Raw genomic sequence first — 26,370 nt, 5'->3', positions numbered from 1 at the left:
GAGAAGATGAAATGAGCACGAATAATGCAATTATTTTAATTTCAATAACATAAGACAGCAAAACAAATCTAGGAATGTTCTTAAAATCTTCTGAGGAAAAGTGACTGATCATAAATATATTTCACGTCAGGACTATTATTTACTATTTCTAATAAATTAATTTTTGGTATACTAATTGTAAATTTCGATTTTCATGTTGTTACAACATTAACTTAAGTTTATTCTTAAAAATGCTTTTATTAATTCTTGAATTTGCTATCCTTACTGAGGAAGTAACATTTTTATCGAATTTTCAACAAAAACCAAGGATATTTTCCGAATATTGATACCTTATATTCAAAATAAAAAGTCTGAAACATTTAATAGTCTATTTTAATTATTACAAAAAGCAAACTAAAGTATAATAAAAACGTCTAAAATTGAAGGCATCATCAAATAAAAAATTAGCATCAAGTTAATTCTTCCAGTCTCTCAGATTATAGCCATTAAATTCGAAATGAGCTTTAAAATTAGGGCATTATAAGCCCCTCCATTCAGAAAACAATAAGACGTCTCTTCGATCACATTTTCAAAGTTTCCCCTGATTTTGATTAAATCGTTTCAAGAAATTTTAGTTATTCTGAAGCGTCAGTGATGAGATTAACAGAGAACAAAAATTAGAAGAAAGCAAAACCTTAATTATTTTTATATAAGATATAAAAGTCGGTTCGGTGTGTAATTGCCGGTAATTGCAATAATGAGAATCTGAGTAAATAGCGCAGTGCACACATATTCTGGAGTGCAAACAAATAGCACATACTCTGCTGACTCACTTTTTTGCCAATTTGCATCTTTCCAGGGCGCATGCGTTAGAGGCGTTTCATTAAAAGCCCCCGATGCGGGGGCAACGGCGGCCAGTCACGACCTGTTGCTATGCTGTGTGATATTTTATTGCTGCTTCAAAAGCAAAAGGCACAAACACGTGGTAGCAAAACACGCGCTCGGGTACCTCGTCTCTCGCTTCCGTTTGCCGACTGCCATGTTGGATTCGACGCGACCATAAATTTCACGAGAACTTAACAATATGTGGGAAAAACGGACACAGAAAGCACGCAATTCGTATTTTATTATTCGTGTGACAGACACTGTGCTAGCGAACGAATGATTTAAACGCAAATTTAAAAGCACAGAACGCACACATGGTTGGAAATTTAAGCGTAGATATATGATACGTGGTTTTTAAGCTTCGTCTTTTGTAGGTTCAGCAAAACCAAAAGCAGTTAATCGCAAAGACGCTATCATTTCTGTGTAGTAAATTTGAATTGGTGCAAATTTATGAAATTTATGCTCACAATTGAAGTTCATACCTAATGAAATGTAAAATGAGATAACTCGGATTACGTAATGTTTTCACTTGATAATTGAGTTAGGATTTTTTTAAATTCAAATAACTTTTTAAAAAATGAAAACAGAGATGTATCAACTAAAGTCGGAGAGGATAATTAGGTGACTAAAATCTAAAAATTAATCGTAGCTGAGCTTTTGCATCATCATTAAAATTGAGGTGATAAATAAATACTTTTAAATGATTTACTGCATTTTTGTAACCTCTGCTTTTGCACTTTCCGTGGGCTAAGAGCAGGGCTGTGAATTTAGACGATTGACTATTTTTTCAGCTTCAAATCCTAGCGGGATTATCAAATGAGCACGAATACCATACTTAAAATCGTCTAAAATGGCCAAAACCATAAAAAACGACTATTTCATGGTTAAAAATTCTTAAAAATGATATACTTAAACAACGGTGGGTAGTTTTTGCAATTCTGATGGTTAGAACCAAAGATTTGGCAGTGACAATATTTGCAAAAATAGATCTTTCGAATTTTAGCCAACATTTATATCGCTGAATCTCAGGCTCTAATTGTCAGAATTGCAAAACCTGCTCACCGCTTTTCTTAACCTCGTCTAGATAACCAATGTAATTTGGGGTAGATTTTTTCAATTTAAGAGTGTTTTTAACAGTGAATAATTTTGCTAAAAGTGCAAGACGACGCGATTTTTCTCGTTATTTAAATAAACGGGGTGGAAGGGGGTTGAGGGTTGAACACCCTCAAAGCATGTCAGCTATCTAGCGAAGATTAAGACGAGTTGAACGGTATGCAGTTTTTGCAATTCTGATGGTTAAAACCCGAGATTTGAAATTGTAAAAATAACGACATATTTGACAATTTTCAATTTTTCTGCTTGTGGTGCTATTATTAGAAAATTTGAGGTCAAACATTTTTAAACACCACTGGAAAGCTGGAAAAAAAACTCAAAACATGTGGGGTTACAGATCAAATTCCACCGTGAATCACAAATAAAAAGAGTAAATCGCGCGCGTGACGTCGTTTTGCTCTCTGTGCGCGGCCCCAAACTGAATGTGGTATTAAATTTTTCATTTTTGTTTCATTATTTGGTCGAGGAAGAGAACCAAATTCATGCAAGTTTCGGCAAAAGCCAACTAATTCCAAGGATTTGGCATCTTTGGCTCATTGGCCGAGAGTCTCCATCAGTGACGGCACAGGCGGCACGCGTGGAAAAGGGACAAAAGTGCCTTGCTCATTTCGCCGTCTCTGGCTCACCATGAAAATAGGCTAATAAAATATAAATGGATATTTTCCATTGAATTTTTAACATGGTGCAGTGGAAAATAGAAATAAGAAAATCGCCTAGAACCGTCTAAATTGATTCTAAAACCGGAAACAAATCGTCTAAAATTCTATGAGCTCACCGCGTCCCAGGTCCCAACTACACCATCGAAAGGATAACATGGAACATGGGGTCCGAGTGACCCCAGAGGAGCTTTGGCCATATGTGGCCATCTTTTCGCCTCCCCGCACCGAGTTCTTTTACTGACACTCCAGAAATTTGTCCTAAAGGTGCGAAAACCAGCACTTTAGCATTTTGAGTCACTAAATTAATCACATTTTTCCATCTCTGACATCGGGCGTCCGGTATTAAGCAGCTCAAATATCTCCCACCGCTTTGACACTCCTATATGAGAACGCCTTAACAATGCGAGCCACCGACCAGGCTGGTTATTTATGCTGCACTAACAGATTGTAAAACGATAATGTAACAAAAAAAAATCCAAATTTGGTTGAAATTTTCGATATTCTAGAAACAGTTTAAGTTAAATTATATTTTATTGTCTAAATAAACAAGATACTGACTTTCTAAGTGACGCAAATCATATTCCTTAAGTTACTGTTGAAAAACTGTTCTGCTAATACCTGCCCTAAGCATAATTCTTACTGCAGCGGAGAAAAAATTCCGAAGAAGACTAAAATAAATGTCAAGTGAATTAATAAAACTAAACAAATGAATGAATTTGAACGCACAGTTGAGCATCTGTCGCAAACTTCAGTGCAGTTCTATAAAATATTTACTGTGATCTATGCTTCTCATTATTATTATTATGGGTTATAATATGCGAGTGCTATATACGGCGGAAGCGTATAGCGATATAGATCGCCGCCCGCACTGATTTTCCAGGAGTAAACTATGGTGGCATTTTCCTCCAACATAAATATCATTTTTTGTTACTGTTGTCTACTCAGAAAATAATTGTAATTTTATTTAAATTATATTTATACAATGAGAGATGGCTAAATTCCAAAAATATTTGGAAAGAGATTATTTTAAACAATTTCAACTCTGCGATTGGCGACAGGATGCCGACACAGCAGTTCGTGTAATCAATCAAAAGCTAATCCTACCACATTATTATCACTCAACCATTTTAAATTAAAGATATCTGATACAAAAATGTTTCCATAGAAAATAGTTTCTACTGTTTTTGATGGGATTTTTAAAATAAAACATGAGATCTAACACATAACACACTCGAGCCATTTATTTCGAATGTGCCAAGTAGTCTAGATTTTTTAAGATGTTATTTTATGTGTCAATAAGAGAATGAAATCAAGACTTGTATATGAGCTAGTCGAGACTGATTATTTTGTAAATGACTTAAAGATAAAATTCTCCCTGCCAGATACACCTGAGTATATTAAATTTTTGGATAATATGATGCTTTAAAATCAAAATATTCACCCCAATTTTTACAGTACTCCAGCTATGATAAATAAGAACTGGTGGCTACCTTATTGTAAAGATCGATGTGTTTTTACGAGATATCCTTTCCATGGTTATAATTTTCTTTTATGTAAAGATAAACGTTTCCATCTTGATATTTCTGCCAATTGTGTATGCCAATTCTGCGATGAAATCATTTGCTCAATTGTAAAACTAGTACCATTACCTTACTTCAAGCTGCTAAATATAAGAAACTGCTTCAAAATAATTTTGTTAATATATAATGTTCTCTGGTTTGTACACCGTTGGTGTCTAATAAAATAAATATACAATAATTGAATGGGCCAATTCCTTCCCTTCCTCGGGCGCCAATTTTTCTTTGAAGGTCCTTTCTCAGCAGAATCATCACACTCTCGGTCTGCGAGATTTAACACGGGTTTGGCTTGAAAGAGTTAAATGAGGTTTATATTTATTATTTTTTAACCTGATATACTATGCCAATCCCGTGGGCTATGAGCTCTCTGGGTACCAATATCACCGCCGAGCGAATAGCATGGAGTTTGAGAGGCCAAAGAGGAGCCAATCTTTTCGTCTATTCGAAAAAAGGTCTTCTATAGAGGCCAGAAATTTGGCCTCAAAGCCGCTGAAAAGGTGCGAAATTCAGCAAGTGGTGAGTTGGCGCTGGTGCGCTTCCCAGCTCGTCGAGCTCTTAGAGCATTCCGATCTCTAGTCACCAAAATAGCCACCTTATTTGCCATCTCTGCGACATTTGGAATAAAAAGATTACTCTCCTTAATTGGGAAGCCGCAGAAATAGATTCACGAAATGCTCAGATATCTCCCAATGAAGTGACATTGCATAGAATGCTTCAACAATGTGAGATATAGTTGGTTGATCATTGTGAAAAAGTGAACTCGTTGGACATTAAATTCATTTTTGTAACTTTGTAGGTTGGCATTTGTGTAAATAAGCATAGAAAAAAACGAGGTGACTTGTTTTTGTAACAACTTTTATTTCGGAAAGCCTTTTATTCACAGGAAAATGGTTCAACTGCAATAGAAAAAAATTCATTTGATATTCTGTAAGTATATTGCACTATTAACTATGTATAATTATTATTTCTTTGACAATATCTACGAAAGAATTTTGAAATTTCTTTAATCTGATAATGGAAGAATACGATTTTTTATCATAGGTATACTTATAAATGAATTCATAGAAGTGACAACATTTATTTCAAGAATTTGGGGGTTTTTTCAAGGAAAATTTAGCCATTTTAACTTACAATTAGATTAGGATTATAATGATAAGTGAAAAGCTTCAACCTGTTAATTCGAAGTAACATGAGCGCAAATAACCATATCGTTTTCGTTTTAAATTTTTCTAAAACTATCATTTCTCATTTCTCGTCGGAAATGGAACAACGGGCATGAGTTTTCCATTTGCAACGTTTTCAACGTTTTATGACACAATTGTGGCAATGAAAATAATAAATGCTATGCTACTGACGTCAAAGACGAGAAACGTGGCAAATGGTTGTCACTCATACGTTGCTGAAACGGAAACTAGTTTGCCTTTATAAAGTGAGCGACACATCGCATTGCTCTCTTCACTTTAATATCAACGAAGCTAAGATGAGGGTGCTGTCAGCCATCGTGCTCTGTATAGAGGTGAGTTAGTGAACCCTGCTCTTGCTGAATTTGTTAGGTTGGGCCTAATGCAGGATACTGATGATGTTTCCCAATGGTCCTCATGTTTTATTCAACTAGGTTTTAAAGCGCGAGTAAAAGCCAGCCCGTTTGTTAAGGCATTCTCAGGAGTGTCAAAGCAATGGGAGATCTTTGAGCATTTAGGGGATCTAATACTGGCTGCCCAATGTCAGAGGTGGAAAAAGGGGGTTAAAGAGGATTGATACTACAAAAGCCTGGAAAATTCTTGTTGCCAATGCATAATTTCGTCCCTTAGGATTCAGTTAAAGCCTAAATTGACCTAATATGAAGCACTGTATTTTATTGAGAAAATTGGCTGGAAATTTACCGTGCTTTTCAAATGGTAACGGCTGTCTCCTTACTTGAAATCCGATTTAATTTCAAAACTAAGAATTTCCCCAATAAGTGGCATACACCGTTGGACAGATCTCGACGAGAAGAATCGGAATATGCCAAGAAAATATGTTCAAGCACTGTAAATTTTTGAGCAAATTGGCAAAATTTGAATTTTTATTGTAGGGAGATCTTTTTTATCATTGCAAATTGTTTATCGATCGATTGTTTATGGCATCCAGCAGTTCAAATAATTCTCAATTGTTGCCCTGTATCATTCCACTTTAATTTAGCTACTCGAAATGCTTAAATGGCTCAACGGGCTGGGAGGCGCATGGGCGCCACTTTCTGGGTTTCGCTCCTGTCTAGCGGCTTTATGGACAAATGTCTGGCGTTTCCATTAAAGGCCTCAGTGTTGGAAGGCGAAAAGATGGCCACATTGGGCCCAAGCTCCTCTGCAGTCACTCGGGGACTCGGGCCCCATGTTATCTGCTTAGCCCACGTGAAGTTCTGAGCAGAGGTTTTAAGAAATTGTTCGGGATTTGGAAACGCGTTTCCCTCGCTCAAATTGCCAACCCATTTGGATTTGACAGAGTTAAGAAAGTACTACGACTCGTTACTTGCTGATTTTTGGCTTTTGAGTGTACGTGAATTAATTTCGCAGGACAAAAAATTATAGCATCTCATGATGAGGGGAAAACGGTGGTCCCTTAAAAAGGGCCGGTGTGTGTTGACTAACTAATGCTATTCTTTCGTTATGTTATTGGGCACACAATTGGCTTTTCTGAATATGATACTAAATTATTAATCTGTTAGTTGAACTATCTGCTAGAGTTCAGATATTTTTTGGATAATACTAAAACTATTTTATTGAATCTCAAATCAAATACTACTTAATCATAATATGTTTCATGGCCTTTTATGTCAGAACAAATTCATTGGAACTATTTGAAAGTTTAATTTCAAAATTGTCATTATTCCTGAACTATGAAAATTAAGCCTTTTCAAATCCGAAATTAAAAAATAAAAATAAAATAATCTGATGCGAATAGAAGAACGTAACTTCCTCATTTTTGTTTCAAAAATTTAAAAGATGTTAATAAACTCAAACAAAACGCATCTGATACAGAATACATAAATCGGCTAGTGTGAGGCGGCGGTCCTCTCCACTAGCCACTCGGTATCGCCGGTTGTCCTCTTGCTGCTGCCAGCCATAACCTCTGTCCCCTCGTGGCTTCGTATCTCTATTTCGCCTTCTGGCTTAACTGTCCAACTACCCCAATACATAACACCTTCCCCAACTCCAATTATTTCCAAGAGCACTACTAATTACGATAAAGGGATGATGACAACAATTAAAGTGGAATGATACTGGGCAACAATTGAAAATTATTTAAATTGTTGGATGCCTTAAACAATTGACCGATAAACAATTTGTCCAACAATTTGCAATAGTAAAAAATGACCTTCCTACAGTAAAAATTCAAATTTTTCCCATTTTCTCCAAAATTTACAGTGCTTGAATATATTTTCTTGGCATATTCCGATTCCTCTCGTCGAGATCTGTTCAACGGTGTGTGCCACTTATTGGGGAAACTCTTGGTTTTGAAATTAAATCGGATTTCATGTAAGGAGACAGCCATTGCTATTTGAAAAGCACGGTAACTTTCCAGCCAATTTTCTCAAAAAATTACAGCGCTCCTTAGGTCAATTTAGGCTTTAACTGAATCCTAAGGGACGAGTTTATGCATTGGCAACAAGCATTTTCCAGGCTTTTCCAGTATCATTCCTCTTTAAAACACACGAAATTAATACAAACGGACCTACAATAATATTCTTTTGTACACGGCGGCTGTGGATGGTTTCGGCACGGAGAAAGAGAGATTAGTGTCTACCTTGCGCTAAGTTCTCACTTTGTGAGCCGAAACCTTGCTCAGTTTGTCACTTGCGACCCCCACTGGCACACCATGGTAGACGCTCTCCCCCATCCACCATTTCGGATGGTGCACCGACCCTGAATGTTACTCTGTCACACTCACTCCCCGAAACCTGAAGAAATACACGTATATCTATTTGCTCCTCTATTACAATGATTTCTCTCTTTCTCCGACGGACACCAACACGCCAAAAATAATTCCATCTCACCCAATTACCCGGCCACTAACAATACGCGTTTTTCTGCTGGCCATTTCTTCGCTCAATGCTGATCTCGCCTTGGTCACTTGTCGCCTTGCAATTTTGTGTCTTTATACAATCAGCTATTTCCGCGCACTTATCACGACATCGACAAAGCGTGCACGAAAAACGTCAACATAATTTCCACACAGCTACAATATGAGTATATTCAAAAGAGGGTCAAATAGATAAATTTTTCAGATGTTTTCTGTTAAATTGCATGCGAGCCTTTGCCAAATTCACGAAGAAGAATTATTGAAACGATTGGTCAGGGCATGTTAATGTGTAAAGCTGTAGAAATTTTGTGCAGGAATTTCCGTGTGAATTAAAATTTCTTATTCAACAGAATTGAAAACTACAAAAGTACTTAAAGGAATAACGTTTTTCATTCAATATTTTTAAAATTTAGCTTGCTGTTGTGCTTGGTCAAGACCCGACTACAACCACTGACACGACCACGACCACGGACACAACTACGACCACCCCGACAACCACAACCACTGACACAACTACGACCGAACCAACAACCACAACCACTGACACAACTACGACCACCCCGACAACCACAACCACTGAAACAACTACGACCGAACCAACAACCACAACCACTGACACAACTACGACCACCCCGACCACCACAACAACTGACACCACTACAACCACCCCAACAACTACGACCACCCCAACAACTACGACCACCCCGACAACCACAACCGCTGACACAACCACCACCACACCAACAACTACGTCCACCCCGACAACAACCGCCGCGCCAACAACAACAACTGGCACAGCTACCACCACGACGGGACCTACAACTACAACTGGCAAACCAACTACTACGAAAACAGTAAAGCCAACCACAACCAAAAAACCAACCACAACCAAAACAACAACCACCAAGAAGCCGACCACCCCGAAGCCTCCCAACTGTGCTGGACAGAATTATGAGGTAAAAATAATGCATTATAATAATCTTGTCATACCGGTTGAAACGTTGATTTTTCCAGAAAATAAGCAAATGCTGCTCACAGCCTCCAGCAATTTTCATGAACATCACCAAGAAGGACAAGACTTGCGGCATAAGCACCACCAACGTCAAAGTTTTTAACATGTTCAGCCTGAATAAGCAGCAATCCTTAAAGAAGGGATGGAATAACTCTTTCCCCTTGAATGACTCCAGCATCGGAAAGAGCCTTTACCCTCTAGCTGTAATATCTAAATTTTCCTATTTATTGTTAAACAGCCCCATTCATAGAAACTTATTTAAAAAAGATATCGAAATTCTTTATTAGAACATTTTAAAATCTTCAATCGAATATCAATGACGTACGTCGTTCAGAAATAATTCTTCTATGCACATAAACAACTTTGACAAATCTCGTTAAATGTAAGTGCTGTATCACGATTTTAATTTTGATTTTTTTCAGTATTTTGCTGATTGCTGGTTCAGGGCTAAGGGAGTGGTTGGTATTCATATTTTTAAATAGAGTAAACCATGAGTCGGTCATATTCCAAAGATCAACAATGAAACTGGCGAGATCGATGCTGCAGCGCTGGCAACGTTAATTACCACAAATCAAACTGAATACTGGGCGATGGTTCTAGGAGATGCAGCATCCATTTGTGTTGAAGTAGTTACGGGTGCTCACATCAAAACTGATTTTTGTCTTAATATAATTTGTAAATTTAATTTACAGCAATGTCTCCTCCACTTTTCGTGAAAGATAAAAAGTCGAACGTAAGCAGCGCAGCATTCTTCGTAGCCCAATGCCTTGCTTTCGTCTCAATCGAAGTAACTAGAATTTTTAAAAAATCACTAGACTGAAGAAATAACGTGTATTTCTTTTTCCAGTACTGCGAAACTAGATGTACGGAATTTAATTGTTTTTTTTTTTTTTTTTGAAGTCATTACTCAACTGATTTTGTTTCAGTGACCACAACTTCATGCAACAAAGATTATGCAATGTTCGACACTTGCAAAAATTACCTCTACCCAGACTTGGTTAATAATGGAGGGTCAAAGCTGAAATCAGCCGTCTCGAAATCTAGTTCTCTTCTGGGAGCTAAACGTGTTGTTGGCAAATCTCAAGTCCAAGGCAAAAGAAGCAGTAGAAAAGGCAGGCGTAATTGAATTCAAGAATGTCAGCTAGATATGATGACGACCTCTGCGACATAACCGGAACCTTCTTTTCTAATTTTAAGAAACCTTAAATAATTCGGACACTGTATAATGAAATAATTATTAAATTACAATTATATTAATGCAAGCATAAACACATGTATTTTTACTCTGCAAGAAAATGTATAAGCGCTTTTCTTAAATGATTCATAATCTTTAAAAACCACTTTCATTCCTCAGTCAAATTCAATAAATATATCTGCCATTTATAAAAATTATAAATTCGTGCTTTAAAATTTATAGCACAAACTTTCATTTCGAATATTGTGGATTGTTTGGACTGCAATGGCACAGATGCTGCTGCTGCGATGAGTTTTGCTATTTCACTTTTGCAAAATTTATGTTAGAGCGGCGATGAAATATATCGATGATATGTTGTTGACGTCAGAGACGAGGAATGTGTCCAACTCACGTGATTGAAACGGAAGTAAAGGTGCCTATATAAAGTGCCTGCCGATTCGCATCATTCTCGATTCACTTCGATTCGAAGCAAAGATGAGGGTGATCACGGCCATCGTACTTTGCATTCAGGTGAGTTGCTGGGAAACTCTGTGTTGCATTTGCTCCTAGAGCTTTTTTTATTTGTCTTTAATGGCTGGATAAAATTGTCATCATGGACAATATATCAATTTTTACGAAACTATATGCAATACGGTTATTAAATTTTTCCAAATTAGAGATGTGAGATACTTTGTTTATGCGATGGTTAGCTTGAGAAACGTATAAATTTCCGGGCCTTCTCAAATCAAGATAAAAAAGCAATGCAGAGTTAACAAATCATTCACGGCTTGCGAAGAATGTGCACTTTCAATGCAAGAGTGATGAGCAATTTGCAGAGTTTGAGTTAAGGCTATATTTCGTCCTGGTCGCGGCAAAATTGCGCAACGTTCAACAAACACCCAAATTTTCATTGTCGAATTGATTGTTGACCTTTTCTTGCAACAAGGAAATTCGCGTTTGGTTGTTGAAAGTTTGCCAATTTTGCCGGGACCAGGACGATTTCTAGCATACTTTTAATTTTCAAATGCTTTTTACAAAAAATTAAGATTTTTCATCTCCTGAGATCAGACTTTAATTATTCTCAAATTATCTATTCCCTGGCTAAAAAATATACTTAAATGCCCAAAATTGTTGTGCTCAAAAATTGACGGGAGAAAATTTAAAGAATATTAAATACAATTTATTTTCGAATTTAAAAGTCATGCCTTTTCAGCAGTCAAACATGCAAAGTTTCAAATGGGTTTTACCCCAAAGCAGAATCAGAGCCGCGCTCAACAATAACTAATTAAATACGATTAATTAATTAAAAATGTCACAAAGACATACTAAAAACAAAGCCGTTGGCTCGAGTCGTTGAGTGCTTGCTTCGTACGTGCACGTTGAAATGTTGAGATTCTTAGCGATGTTGTAGACTCGGGCTAATTAGTTTGCGCCTACATTTGACTATCTTGCATTGCAATGACGAATCCATTCGGATTTAGCAGGATTGTGAAAACCTTCTGACTCGTTACTTGTCTTGCTGGTTCGCATCATTCCAGCATGCGTGATTTCATTTCACGGGATGAAAGTCTAGCATTTCAAAAAAGAACCCGTAGTCCTGTTCTGGACCAGGCCTCCTCCAATTAAGGCCAGAGTGAGCCCATGTTGTGCGTTCGCGATGTCATTTTAGAAAAATCCTGATTTGTTTTGATATAAAATATCAGTTTAGTGCGTGAGAGCTTTCCATACTGTGCTACTTTTTCTGCGTTTCCTCCCAAAGACACTCCATTTTACCATATTGTGCTTAGGGGAACTGCTTTGAAGAATAGGTACAAATGTTTTGGCCATTCATCCACGTTCACAGTTTATTATTTTTCGGGCACAAAATCTCTGCTTCTACAAATGACCATATTTTGTGGTTAAACTATTGGCGTTTAAATCGCTACGAGCATTTACCGTGATGTATCAATTTTCTTGCTGTAAAATATGAATGTGTTACTTTGGGTGGCATTTAACTCTATTTCTGAGACACAATCTAATTGAAAATAATATCCTTAAATTAAATTCGGATCTAGTAAAATATGTAAATTATTATCACCGTATTTGTGAGTGGAGGAAAATCCAAAGTGCATCCTTTAAAATTCTAAAAAGAATTTGAATCTGTACATAATATTAATAAAAATGACCTAAAACGTTGACGATATACCTTTTCAATTTTAGCTGGTTGTTGTGCTTGGTCAAGACCCAACCACGGAACCAACCACGGAAGCACCAACCACAACCACGGAAGCACCAACCACAACCACGGAAGCACCAACCACAACCACGGAAGCACCAACCACAACCACGGAAGCACCAACCACAACCACGGAAGCACCCACCACCACCACGACGGTACCTACAACTACAACTGGCAAAACGACCACGGCCAAGACGACTAAATCCACCACAACTAAAACAACAAAGTCAACTACAACCAGAACGACCACCACCAAGAAGCCGACCACCCCGAAGCCTCCCAACTGTGCTGGACAGAACTATGAGGTAAAAAATAATGCACTATAATAATCTTGTCATACCGGTTGAAACGTTGATTTTTCCAGAAAATAAGCAAATGCTGTTCAGAGCCTCCAGCAATTTTCATCAACATCACCAATAAGAAGGACAAAACTTGTGGCATAAGCACCAGCAACACAAAAGTGTTTAACATGTTCAGCCTGAATAAGCAGCAATCCTTAAAGAAGGGATGGAATAACTCTGTCCCTCTGAATGACTCCAACGTTGGAAAGAACCTTTATCCTTTGGCTGTAATTTCAAAAAAATTTTGTTTAACAATTAATATCTTTTTATTTTGCTTTTTTACTTGATATAATTTTACTTAGTGGTTAGAACTCTTGTTGAAAACAAAAAAATAGACTTCAACGACATTGTTAGTAGATTGAATATATTTTTTAAATTATGAATTTTCTAGTATTTTGCTGACTGCTGGTTCAGAGCCAAGGAAGTGGTTGGTATTCATATTTTTAAAGAAAGCATAGTACCATGAGACGATCTTATTCCAAAGATCAACAATGAAACTGGCGAAATCGATGCTACCGCACTGGAAACGTTTATTACCGCAAATCAAAGTGATTACTGGAAGGAGATTCTAGGACAAGCAGCAACCGCATGTGTTGATATAGTTACAGGTGCTCACATCCAAACTGATTTTTGTCTTATCGTAATTAGTAAATTTGAATTACAGCACTTTCTCCCCCACCTTTCGTGAAAGATAAAAAGTCGAGCGTAAGCAGCGCAGCATTCTTCGTATCCCAATGCCTTGCTTTCGTCTCAATCGAAGTAACTAGAATTTTTAAAATATCACTAGACTGAAGAAATAACGTTTTTTTCTTTTTCCAGTACTGCGAAAATAGATGTACGGAATTCAATTGTTTTGATTCGACACTCATTACTCAATTGATTATTTTTCAGTGACCACAACTTCATGCAACAAAGATTATGCTATGTTCGACACTTGCAAGAATTACGTCTTCCCAGACGTGGCAAATAATGGAGGGTCAAAGCTTAAAGCTGCAGCAAATAAGAAGTTGAATTCTCAAAGGAAAGCCGGACGCAAAAATGGTAACAAAAATTGAAGCCAGCGAGACGATATTTGATGACAACTTGAGCGAGTTAACTGGAAAATGCGATATGATTTTACATAACCTTAATAACAATTGGATGTAATAAAAAGAAATAAACGGAATTTAGTGTTAAAGTGCAAGCAAAATCAAAAGTTTTTCATTATCAGTTAATACCCTTTTTAAAGAAATTATATGAAAAAGATGAAATAGCTATTATAACATTTACTTTTGATTGATTGATTTATTTATTAAACGTCAACGGCGTACAACTATATGTATAAACATAGAAAAATTACAAATTGTATAGGCGGCGGTCTTGAAAAGAGTCATAGTCTTTTTGTAACAGTCTAATAGGTAATACATGCTAGATAATTTCAAATTACAGTATGTGTACATTCACATTTATCACAAGCTTCTTGATAAAAACATATTAGTTGGAACAGATTGAAAAATGATATCCGTGAATAGAGTATCTCATTTGTTATATCACAAAATTCCTGAACACGGCGCGTTTCTCACCCTCTACAAATCGAGGATTCCGCAAGGCTGCGACAGCCTTATTCCTGTCTCGCTCAATCTTTCTCTTGAGAGAAACGTAAACGACAACGAGAACAGTCGTTTTGTGAGTGAGTCGGAGGGCGCAACCGCGTTCTCGGCCCGTCGACCTGGGATGATGGTTTCCCCAGGGGTCTTATTGTTAGTGCGGTCCTTGCAATTACTCTTCGCCCAATCATTATTTAACATTGCTGGGGTTGTATGTATAAAATTCTGGATCGATTCACTGCCTTTTTAATGTTAAGTTATTTACAAACTTTTCATATATATGCAACTGTGCTGGGGAGAGAATTTTTGTTTTTAAATCGTTAGCAAAGAAACCTGACTGAATTAACTCATACACCAACCTGTACTTCATCCGTTTGTCAACACAAAGGGCACGTTTGAAAAATCGGGACTTAGCACTTTCAAATAGAAGCGGATTGAAATCATTTAAAGATAAAAATGGCCAGATAGCCTCAATGCCATACGAAGCGATGGGAGAAATTGCTAGATTAAATAATTTAATAGCTGTATTAATCGAGGATTTTGACAGTTTTTTATTTTACAAGTTGCAAAAATTGAGGTTTTAACTCTCTTGCCAGCATGGTTTGTGAAGCAATAATTAATACCTGAGGATTGGAAGGTGACATCTAAATAATTAACTGGGCTGCAAAATTTCGAATCATTTTCGGATTCCCATTTTAATTCAGCTTTACTGAAACGACCTCTACCCAGATTTCTGAATTTAATGATCTGAGATTTGCTTCAATTGAGCTTCAATAACTTATAACATCGACAAGGAGATCGGGGAATGCGGAATAAATTTTCAGTTGTAAGAACCAAGTCATCGGCGTACATGATGCATTTTACTCCAGGGTATAGTTTTTAGAAGTAAATTATTAAAATCATTAATAAACAAAAAGGGGGAGGTGTAACCACTCTGTTTCACCCCGTTACTCTGAATAATTTCCTTATAAAGGTATAAAAATTGTGTATTGTCTGGTTGTTCTCCAGTAAAGAATTAAAATTTTCATTGATTTTCCATTGTTGAGCATATTGAAAAAACTGCCAACCTATTAAGTTTTTTAATTATTAAATATAAAACTTGTGAGGAAAACTATTTGACTAGAATTAATTACGAGCACCAAGGTAGAGAAATTCGGCAAGTGTTAATTTAATGCAAAAGGCGGTGACTCATAAAAAGAATTTGTCGAGTGTTAAAAATGCGCTATGCGTAGCGATGGGATGGAAACTTGGAGCCGTGTTTTTGTTCGTGCCACGTGATTGCGAGTTGGTACGAGGAAGAATAAGTAGATACAAAATTCGCATGCAAAATAATTTGCGATTCCCCAATCTGCTATTTTAGTAGAGGAGTGGAAAATACAGCAGGGATTTTAGAGTCCGGAGACTGAATGTTACGTAATAAATATTCCAAAATAGGCAGGGGTTTCTATATGAGCATGCTGTGAAGCTGGCAGAATAAGAGGCGCATCAAATGCTAATGTGAGCGAAAACGGCAATGCTGTTTGAACCCCATGTCAAGATGTCGAAATTCATTATTTTCTACTTTTATGAAAAATGGGCGCCTGTTTAGTTTGCAAGTAAGCAACCCGCTGCACATTTTGATCCAGCGTATTGCAGTCATCTGATTCCTGCAGGCGTTTTGAATCAATCAAGCAACAGCAACAGCAGTGACCTCTTGTGCTGTGTGTTGAAGTGCTTATAATTTTGCTTTTTAGAGCTGTAAAATTTAGACAGTGGAATGTTATTTTATGAGCTTCCAGTCAACATGAGAAGATGAGAAATAAGCACGAACGGGGGTGAGAGAGATTTATCGGGGTCTGAGAAGTATAATAAATAACGTCTAAATTAAAATCTTATATCAATTCATAATTTTAACATCGAATTCTTTCAGTCTCTCAGATTATAACTATAACCATAAAGTAGTCAATACGAATTCTAAATTAGCTTTATTTGCCTCTTTTAAAATAATGCAGAATAAAACCATACATTATGCTAACAATAATTCAGCTTCGAAAATCGAAAACATATTTTAAGTTTCCGTCTAAATAAATTTTAGTTAAGTGAAGTCTCAATGCACACATATCCTGGAGTGTAATTGTAAAACAAACTGCGCAAACTCTGCTGACTCACTTTTTGCCAATTTGCGCCTTTCCAGCGCGCATGCGTGAGAGGTGCTTCAGTAAAAGCCCCTCTGATGCGGGGGCAAAGGCGGCCAATAAGTTCCTGTTGATGATGTGTGACATTTTACTGTTGCAAAAGCAAGAGGCACAAACACGTAGCAGCAAACAACGCGCTGGAGTACCTCGTCTCTCATTTCCGCTTGCTGACTGCCTTGTTGAATTCGACGACCATGAGTTTCACGAGAACTTTCTAGTATGGGAAAAACGGACACGTCAAACACTCTCAATTCGTATTTAATTTATTCGTACGTGTGACAGACACTGTGCACGTGAATGAATGAGCAAATTTTAAATCATAGAAAAGTAAAATTGAATGAAATTCAAACGTAGATATGATTTCCGAGCTTCGTCTTTCGTAGGTTCAGTAAAACTACAAGCAGATAATCGCAAATAATATGCTACATCATTTATGTGTAGAGTTAATTTAAATTGGTGCAACTTTATGCTCACCGCGGAAGGTAATTCCTAATGTAATGCAAAATGAGATACTCGGATTACGTAATGTTTTCACTTGAAAATTGTATTAGGCTTTTACATTAAATACTAATATCTTATTGAAAAAAGGGAAACACTGATTTATCAAATAAAGTCGAAGACCAAATCTTAAATTGTATCGTTGCATTATCATAAAAATATAAGTGATAAAAATACGTTTAAATGATTTACATCATTTTTTTCTTATGACATTTGCTTGTCAGCACTTTCTGTGGGCTATGAACTATGTGGCCATCTTTTCGCCTCCCCCAGCAAGGGGCCATCTCTGACATTGAGCAGCCAGTATTAGATCCCCAAACTGCTCGAGTATCTCCCACCACTTTAAAACTCCTCATGATAATGCCTTTAAAATGTGAACCAACGGGCTGGTTATATATGCTGCATGAAACAGAATGTGCAACGTTGCTGTAACAAAGATGTTCAAATTGCAGAAATTTATCGGCATGCAAAAGCATTAAAGTTAAATTGTATTTTATCCGCAAAGAAACAGGTTTTATATTAAGTTCAGTTGTTGCTTAAATTCTACGGTAATAAACAAGAAACTTGACTTGCTAACTGAGACGCAAATCATATTCCTTAAGTCATTCCTGTAAAACTTTTTTGATACCTGCCCTAAGCATAATTATTCTTATTGCAAAGATTTCAGAAGTAGACTCAACTATTTAATACAACATTAAATAAATTATTAAAAGTATAAAAATGAAATTTAGCACACAGTTGAGCAACTGTTGCAAACTTCAGCGCAGTTCTATTTAATATTTACTGCGATCGGTGTTTCTATAATAATTGCGTGTTACAATATGCGAGTGCTGCGGCGGAAATAGCGACATAGATGGCTCTCCGCACTGATTTCGAAATTTCAACATGTACATGATGGCGGCAATAACTTCCAGAATAAATATCATTTGTTACTGTTATCTCATTAGATTATTATTTTAAATTTTGTATTTATTATTGTATTTATAGAATGAGAGATTGCTAAATTCTAAAGATATATGGAAATATAGATTATTTTCAGCAATTTCAATACTGCGAGTGGTGACAGGATGCTGACACAGCAGTTCGTGCCATCAATCAAAATCGACTCCTACCACATTATTACCATTCAACACTTTTAAAGGAGAGATATCTGATACACAAAATATGAAGAAGAAAAACTATGTTTCCCATAGATTTGAGTAACAATAAAAGTTCACTTAGCTTAGATGATGCTGCGAATGGGTCACTAAATTTAAAGAGCTGTCTTCCTCGGGCGCAGATTTTTCTTGGAAGATCCTTCCTCAGCAGAATCATCACTCTCTCGGACCGCGAGATTTATCTCGGGTTTTGCTGCAAAGAGTTAAATGAGGTTTATACGTATTTTTTAACCTCTACTCAGCTCATCCCGTGGGCTATGAGCTCCCTGGGTACCAATAATAACACCGCCGAGCGGATAGCATGGAGCCTGAGAGGCCAAGAGGAACTTTTAGCCCAATTTGCCCATCTTTTCGCCTAATTGAAAAGTGGTCTTTTAATGAAACGCCAGACATTTTTCTGGAAAGGTACGAAAATCAGAAAGTGGCGAGTCCTTCAGCAATTATTTCATAAATTTGGGTGTTTTTGATAAAACATTAAACCATTTTAACTTACAATTAGTTTGGACTAAATGAAAAGCTTCAACCTATACCAAAGGGAAATGAGCTCAAATAACCATTTCGTTTTCTTTTTTTAATTTTCAGAAACTGTCATTTCACGTCGGAAATGGAACAACGGGCATGAGTGGCAACGTGACACGTTCTCAATGTTTAATGGCAGAATTGCGGCATTGAAATTAATGTGCTACGCTACTGACGTCAAAGACGAGAAATGTGGAAAATAATTGTCATTCACGTTTCTGAAACGGAAGCTAGTTTGCCTATATAAAGTGAGCGGCACATTGCATTGCTCTCTTCACTCTAATAACGAAGCAAAGATGAGGTTGCAATTGGCAATAGTGCTCTGTATACAGGTGAGTTGGCGAACCCTGCTCTTTCTGAGTTTGTTAGATCTGGTCTCATTGCCTTATGCAGGTTACTGATGACGTTTCCCACATAGTCCTGACGTTTTATTCAACTAGGTTTTAAAGCGCGAGTAAAACCCAGTTCGTTGGTTCGCATTGTTAAGGCATTCTCAGGAGTGTCAAAGCAATGGGAGATATTTGAGCATTTAGGAGATCTAAAACTGGCTGCCCAATGTCAGAGATGGCAAAAGGTGGTTAATTGAGTTACTCGAAATGCTTGAATGGCTCAACGGGCTGGGAGGCGCACCGGCGCCGACTCGCTACTTGTTGGTTTTCGCAAATGTCTGGCGTTTCAATTAAAGACCTTGGCAAAAAGATAGTTAAATTGGGCCCAAGCTCTTCTATGCGTGGCCTCTCGGGGCCCCATGTTATTCGCTCAGCCCAGTTCTGGGCAGAGGAAAAATTGTTTGGAATTTGGAAACGCGTTTCCCTCGCACAAATCACCGATCCATTTGGATTTGGCAAAGTTGAGAAGGTACTCTGACCCGTTACTTGCTGTTTCTTTTCTTTTGAGCACGCGTGAATGAATTTCACTGCACAAAAAATGATAGCGTTTCACGGCGAGGGAAAAGCGGCAGTCTCTTTAAAAGGACCGGTGTGTGCTGAGTTACTGACTAACTCATATGCCACTCTTTCGTTTTGTTATTGGGTACACAATTGGCTTTTCTGAATATGTTATTAAATTATTTATCTGTTAGTTGAACTATCATAAATGAAACTATCTGCTATTAAAAGTTTTGATGCATAATATATTGTTAGGTTAAAACTTATAACACATGTTTCATCCAAATCAAATAAGTACTACTATATACTTAATCAAAATATGTTTAAATGTCAAAATTTATTCTTTGGGATGATTTGAGAGTTTAATTTAAATATTTTCATGTTCCCTACAAGCTATGGAAATTTAGCTTTTCAAATTAAAAATTATAAAACATAAAATAATCTGATGCTAATAAAAGAACGTAGCTTGGCATCTCTCTCCTTTTTGTTTCAATCTGGAGATTAAATTGAAAAGATGTTTAAACTCAAACAAAACGCATCTGAATCAGAATACACAAATCGGCTAGTGTGAGGCGGCGGTCCTTTCCACTAGCCACTCGGCATCGCCGGTTGTCCTCTTGCTGCTGCTGCCAGCCAAGACCTGTCCCCTCGTGCCTCCGTACTTAGTGGCCGATCTCTATTTCGCCATCTGGCTTAACTGTCTAACTTCCCTAACTCCAATACATAATGCATTCTGCCCCAACTCCAATTCTTTGCAAGAGAGCACTACTAATTACGGAAAGGATGATGGCAACCATTTAAGCAAACGAAATTAATATAAAATGGACCATTAATAAGTATTTTTTTTGCACATGGCGGCTGTGGAAGTGTGGATGACTGCTGCACGCAGAAAGAGAGAGTAATGATACAGTGTCCACCTTGCGCTAACTTTGTGACCCGAAACCATGTCCAGTTTGTCACTTGCGACACCCACTCGCACACCATGGCCGACGCATTCCCCCCATTTCGGACTGTGCAACGACACGGTCGCCCTAAATTATACTCTGTCTCACTCACTCCCCGAAACCTGAAGAAATCCACATATCTCTCTTCGCTCCTCTATTTATGCTCTATCTCTTTCTCCGACGTACGGTACCACGCCAGAAATAATTCCATCTCACATAATTCCAAAAGCTTTTTCAGAACTTAACTGTTTCAAAAACCATTTTGTGTGCTGGCCAATAGCAATAAGCGTTTTTCTGCTGGCCACCTCTTCGCTCAATGCTGAGTGCGCTGATCTCGCGACCTTGGTCGCTCGTCACCTAGCAATGTTGTGTCTTATACAATCCGCGCACTAATCTCGCCATCGACAAAGCACGTACGAAAAACGTCAACATTAATTTCCACACAGCTACAATTTGAGTTTGTTCAAAATAGGTTCAAAATAGCAAACATTTTCAGATGTTTTCTGATAAATTGCATACAAACCTTTGCCAAATTCACGAAAAAGAATTATTAAAACGATTGGTCAGGGCATATAAATGTGTAAATTAGCTATAGGGAGAATTTGTGATGGAATTTCCACGTGAAGTATAATTTATGACAGACAGAAATTTAAAAAAACGAAAATGCTCACATAAAAATAAACAATTCGATTCAATATATTGAAATTTAGCTGGCTGTTGTGCTTGGTCAAGACCCGACTACAACCACTGACACGACCACGACCACGGACACCACTACGACCACGGACACAACTACGACCACGGACACCACTACGACCACCCCGACAACCACAACCACTGACACAACTACGACCACCCCGACCACCACAACCACTGACACAACTACGACCACTGACACAACTACGACCACCCCGACAACCACAACCACTGACACAACCACAACCACTGACACAACTACGACCACCCCGACCACCACAACCACTGACACAACTACGACCACTGACACAACTACGACCACCCCGACAACCACAACTACTGACACCACCACCACCACACCAACAACTACGTCCACCCCGACAACAACCACCACGCCAACAACAACAACTGGCACAGCTACCACCACGACGGGACCTACAACTACAACTGGCAAAACCACCACGTCCAAGACGACTAAACCAACTACTACGAAAACAGTAAAGCCAACCACAACCAAAAAGCCAACCACAACCAAAACAACAAAGCCAACTACAACCAAAACGACAACCACCAAGAAGCCGACCACCACGAAGCCTCCCGTCTGTGCTGGGCAGAGCTATGAGGTAAAAATATGCGTTATTATATCTTTTGTCATACCGGTTGAAACGTTAAAATTTCCAGACAATGAGAAAATGCTGCCGTGAGCCTCCAGCAAATTTCATCAACATCACCAAGAACGATAAAACTTGCGGCATAAGCACCACCAACGTCAAAGTGTTTAACATTTTCAGCCTGAATAAGCAGCAATCTTTAAAGAAGGGATGGAATAACTCTCTCCTCTTGAACGACACCAGCGTCGGAAAGAGCCTTTACCCTCTTGCTGTAATTTCTAATTTTTACTCTATTTAGTGTTTGACAGACCTCGTTCACAAATCTTTGACAAATCTCGTTAGTTGAAAGTGCTCTCAGATTAATATTTTATTTTGTTTAGTATTTTGCTGACTGCTGGTTCAGGGCTAAGGGAGTGGTTGGTATTCATATTTTTTAAAGAGAGTAAACTATGAGACGGTTTTTTCCCAAAGATCAACAATGACACTGGCGAAATCGATGCAACAGCACTGGCAGCGTTAATTACCACAAATCAAACTGATTACTGGACGAATATTCTAGGACAAGCAGCACCAACTTGTCTCCAAATAGTTACATGTGCTCACATCCAAACTTATTTTTGTTTTAAAGTAATTAGTAACATTAAATTACAGCACTGTCTCCTCCACTTTTCGTGAAAGATAAAAAGTCGAACGTAAGCAGCACTGCATTCTTCGTAGCCCAATGCCTTGCTTTCGTCTCAATCGAGGTAATTGAAAATTTTAAAAATATTACTAGACTGAAGAAATAACGTGTATTTATTTTTCCAGTACTGCGAAATTAGAGGTACACCATCAATATAATTGGTTTGATTTGATAGTCATTACTCAAAATTGATTTTGTTTCAGTGAACTCAACATCATGCAACAAAGATTACAAAATGTTTGACACTTGCAAATATTACCTCTACCCAGAGTTGACTACTCCAGGATCGTCCAAGCTAAAATTAGTCGCCTCGAGAACTGTCGCTTCTAAGAATCCCAAACTTGATATTCGCCAAAGAAGTATGAGCAAAAAGGTTGGAAAATGAAACAGAAAGAGCTAGAATGGCTACTTGATTTGATGACGACCACTGCGAGATAACCGGAATAATTTTAAGAAACCCTTAAATAATTTGGACACTGTAAAATGAAATAATAATAAAATTTACAACTATAAATGCAAGCATAAACAAATGTATTTTTACTGTGCGAGAATTATATTAAGTAGTGTTTTTCTTAAATGATTCAGAAAAAAAACACTTAAATATCTCAGAAAAATTCAAAATTTATCTGCTTTTTTTAGAAAAAATATATATTCGTGCTTTAAAATTTATAGCATAAGCTTTTGTTTTGACAATGTCGGGATTGTTCACTGCGCTATGTCATAATATAGCTGCTGCTATATTTTGAGTTTTGTTATTTCCCCCGATGCAAAATTTATGTTGAAATATGTCAGCTGCGCCGATTCCTTACGAGTTGAGTCTTATTCTCTTATAGCCATAATTACAGAGAGGGGTTGACGGCTTAGTTAGCTCGTCCAGAAAGGAAAGCATGGTCGAAGGTTTGAAGACTATATGGTGGTTTATTGACGTGGACTGCGATGATAGTATTAGTATTACACTGCGGCTACCCAAGGGATGAGCAGGGGGAGAGAGCGAGAGATGGCCCATCTTGGTCGGTCCGCCGCCAGCAGGAGAGTCACGTCCCGAGTGTGTGTGCGAGCGCTCCCTTCCGTGAGGGGTGGTTTTATAACCTGACACTCTTCCTTCACTCTCCCCTTTAGGCGCCCAAATATTTTAAATGTAAATTACGTGTAAATTAAAGACCGGTCGTATTTTCCTCTTAACTCGGAGCCTTAATTTTACATAAAGATAAAACTTCAATTTTTATTACTTTTCCCCATTCATAGCCTCTGCGTTGTGGTGTTGCAAGTAATGAACATCCCATTTCTTGAATAAAAAAGTAAAATTCTATTCTTGAACAGACAGAGGCGAAATCCGCGAGGTGCAGAGAGGCATGAAGTGGGTGGAGAAAGGATCGTGCATCCGCTTCCGCCCATACAAAGACGGTGACACGGACTACTTGCACATCATGTGGAACCTAACCGGCTGCTGGAGCCACGTGGGCTGCCAGGGCGGAGGTCAGGTGACCAGTCTGCAGAGGCACGCGTGCTACGTGCCCGGCACCGTGGCCCACGAGCTGCTGCACACCACCGGCTTCCACCACGAGCAAAGCGCTGCCGACAGAGATGACTACGTCTTCATCAACTATACCAACATCAAGCCAGGTGATGAAAAAATAAAATCAGGAAGAATGGCAATTTTTATTAATTAAATAATAGAATCTGCTATTTTAGAATGTTTATAGGTGGCAAGTAAGCAACCCGCGGCACTTATTGACCCAGCGTATTGCAGTCATCTGATTTTTGCAGGCGTTCTGATTCTATTTGATGCACCACTGCACTGCCCCTATATACTGTATTCAATGTTTTTAGGTAGAAGTTTTTATTATTGCTTTTTAGGGCTGTGAGTTGTTTTTAAGAGCTTCCAATCGACATGAGAAGATGGAATGAGCACGACTAGTGCAATTAAAATCAATTTAAACTTCAGTAAAAATCATCCAAACCAGCAAAAAAAAAAATCGAGACCGAAATTCATTAAATCTTCTGAGGAAGAGAAACTGGCCATATTTCACGTCAGGAAATTTCTACATTTTTGAAGCTAAAATTAATATTGATTTTCATTTTGATCTACATAACATCAACTTTAGATTTTTCTGTAATAAACTAATTTTAATTCTTGAATTTGGTATGCTTTCTAATAACATTTTTTTCAAAATTATGACGAAAACGAAGGATATTCCCCGAAAATGGATAAATTATATTTGAAAATAAATTAATTGCTATGGCTAAAAAGTCTTAAGTCTCCTGTTTTGTAACAAAAATCAATCTGTAGTATATGGATAATGTCTAGTATGCAACTTTTTTTATCAAATAAAACTTTAACATTAAAATAATTTTTTAATTGACTCAGATTATAACTTAAAAATTGAAAAAAGCTAATTCTAAATAAGCTTTATTTACATCTTTTTAAGAAATCTGAAGCCGCGTCAGCGATGAAATAATTAAATAAATAAATAAAATATTGAAAAAACAAAACCTTTTAATTATCCGTGTTATTTTTCATATAAAAGTCAAATCGACTCGTTTCATGAAGCACATACAATGACCAGAATGTGTGCAATTGCAAAAATGAGAATTTGAGTAAATATCGCAGTGCAGGCTCAGAGCACACACATCCTGGAGTGCTAAAGCACAGACCCTGATGCTAACTCTACTGTTTTCACATCTGCACCTTTCCAGCGCGCATGCGTGAGAGGCGTTTCAGTGAAAGCTCCTGCTGCGGGGGCCATTGTGGCCCGGTGGCCCATCACAACCTGTTGCTGCTGCGTGACATTTTGCTGTTTGAAAAGTTAGAGAGGTACCAACACGTGCAAGCAAAACACGCGCTCGTTTACCTAGTCTATAATTTCCGCTTGCTGACGGCCATGTTGAGTTCGACGACCATAAAGTTCATGCCTATGCCTATGCATTGTGGGAAAAACGGAAAAGTCCCACGGTCGATTTGTGTTCGTGTGACACGCATTTTGCACGTGAACGAATATGCGAATTTTCAAAGAATGGAAAATTGAAAATTTAATCGTTTTTCGTAGGTTCAGCTAAATTAATAGTAGTTAATCGCAAATAAGGGTATCATTTTTGTGTAGTAAATTATAATAAAATAGGTGTAAATTGATTATTACCTTCATCTCATTTCTATTTAATATTTAATGCGATCGGTGTTTCAAATTATGATTTACAATATGCGAGTGCTGTGTGCTGCAGTGGAGGTTGCTATTTAGATGGCTTCTATGACAATTGATCTGCGCAATAATTTTGAGACTTCTTTAATATCATAATAGATTAGTTCGATTTTTATTAAAGGTATATAATTAAAAAAAACCTTCTAGAAGCAATGAAAATTATTTCAAGAATTTGGGTACTTTTCCAGTACAATATGCCAGTTTTGCTTACAATTACTTTTGGACCAAATGGAAAGAGAAAACTTGGTTCCGTAAAGTAAAACCATATCTCGCTGATAAATGTTGGCGAAAACCATTTTCTCTCGCCGGAAATGGGACAAAGCAGGGCATGGGTTTCCTATGTCGTGGAACATTTTGCAGTGTTTTTCGCATGGATTTCGTGCTGTCATCAAGGACTCACCT

At 37.6% G+C, this 26,370-nt stretch overlaps 3 protein-coding genes across 3 annotated transcripts; all 3 read left to right on the top strand.

Annotated features, from left to right (window-relative positions):
• Window positions 1-5,683: 5,683 nt before the first annotated feature.
• On the top strand, window positions 5,684-10,553 carry LOC135936958 (salivary glue protein Sgs-3-like). The gene is made up of 8 exons (XM_065479982.1): window positions 5,684-5,729; window positions 8,686-9,228; window positions 9,287-9,487; window positions 9,707-9,742; window positions 9,797-9,920; window positions 9,977-10,071; window positions 10,132-10,147; window positions 10,211-10,553. The coding sequence occupies exons 1-8, from the start codon at window positions 5,694-5,696 to the stop codon at window positions 10,408-10,410; spliced, it is 1,251 nt and encodes a 416-aa protein (XP_065336054.1). The 5' UTR covers window positions 5,684-5,693; the 3' UTR covers window positions 10,411-10,553.
• A 306-nt stretch (window positions 10,554-10,859) lies between these two features.
• On the top strand, window positions 10,860-14,205 carry LOC135936959 (poly(A) polymerase-like). The gene is made up of 8 exons (XM_065479983.1): window positions 10,860-10,989; window positions 12,658-12,981; window positions 13,041-13,244; window positions 13,409-13,444; window positions 13,502-13,625; window positions 13,682-13,776; window positions 13,837-13,852; window positions 13,909-14,205. The coding sequence occupies exons 1-8, from the start codon at window positions 10,954-10,956 to the stop codon at window positions 14,070-14,072; spliced, it is 999 nt and encodes a 332-aa protein (XP_065336055.1). The 5' UTR covers window positions 10,860-10,953; the 3' UTR covers window positions 14,073-14,205.
• Window positions 14,206-19,237: 5,032 nt separating this feature from the next.
• Window positions 19,238-23,287, top strand: LOC135936401 (uncharacterized). Its single transcript, XM_065479198.1, has 8 exons — window positions 19,238-19,283; window positions 21,493-22,101; window positions 22,160-22,360; window positions 22,470-22,505; window positions 22,561-22,684; window positions 22,741-22,835; window positions 22,897-22,912; window positions 22,975-23,287. The coding sequence occupies exons 1-8, from the start codon at window positions 19,248-19,250 to the stop codon at window positions 23,154-23,156; spliced, it is 1,299 nt and encodes a 432-aa protein (XP_065335270.1). The 5' UTR covers window positions 19,238-19,247; the 3' UTR covers window positions 23,157-23,287.
• The last annotated feature ends 3,083 nt before the right edge of the window (window positions 23,288-26,370 follow it).

The sequence above is a fragment of the Cloeon dipterum genome, chromosome 2 (assembly GCF_949628265.1).
Source record: "Cloeon dipterum chromosome 2, ieCloDipt1.1, whole genome shotgun sequence".
In the NCBI taxonomy this organism is placed as follows: domain Eukaryota; kingdom Metazoa; phylum Arthropoda; class Insecta; order Ephemeroptera; family Baetidae; genus Cloeon; species Cloeon dipterum.
Note: the sequence above shows the minus strand (reverse complement) of the source record. Positions and strands in the feature narration are given on the sequence as shown.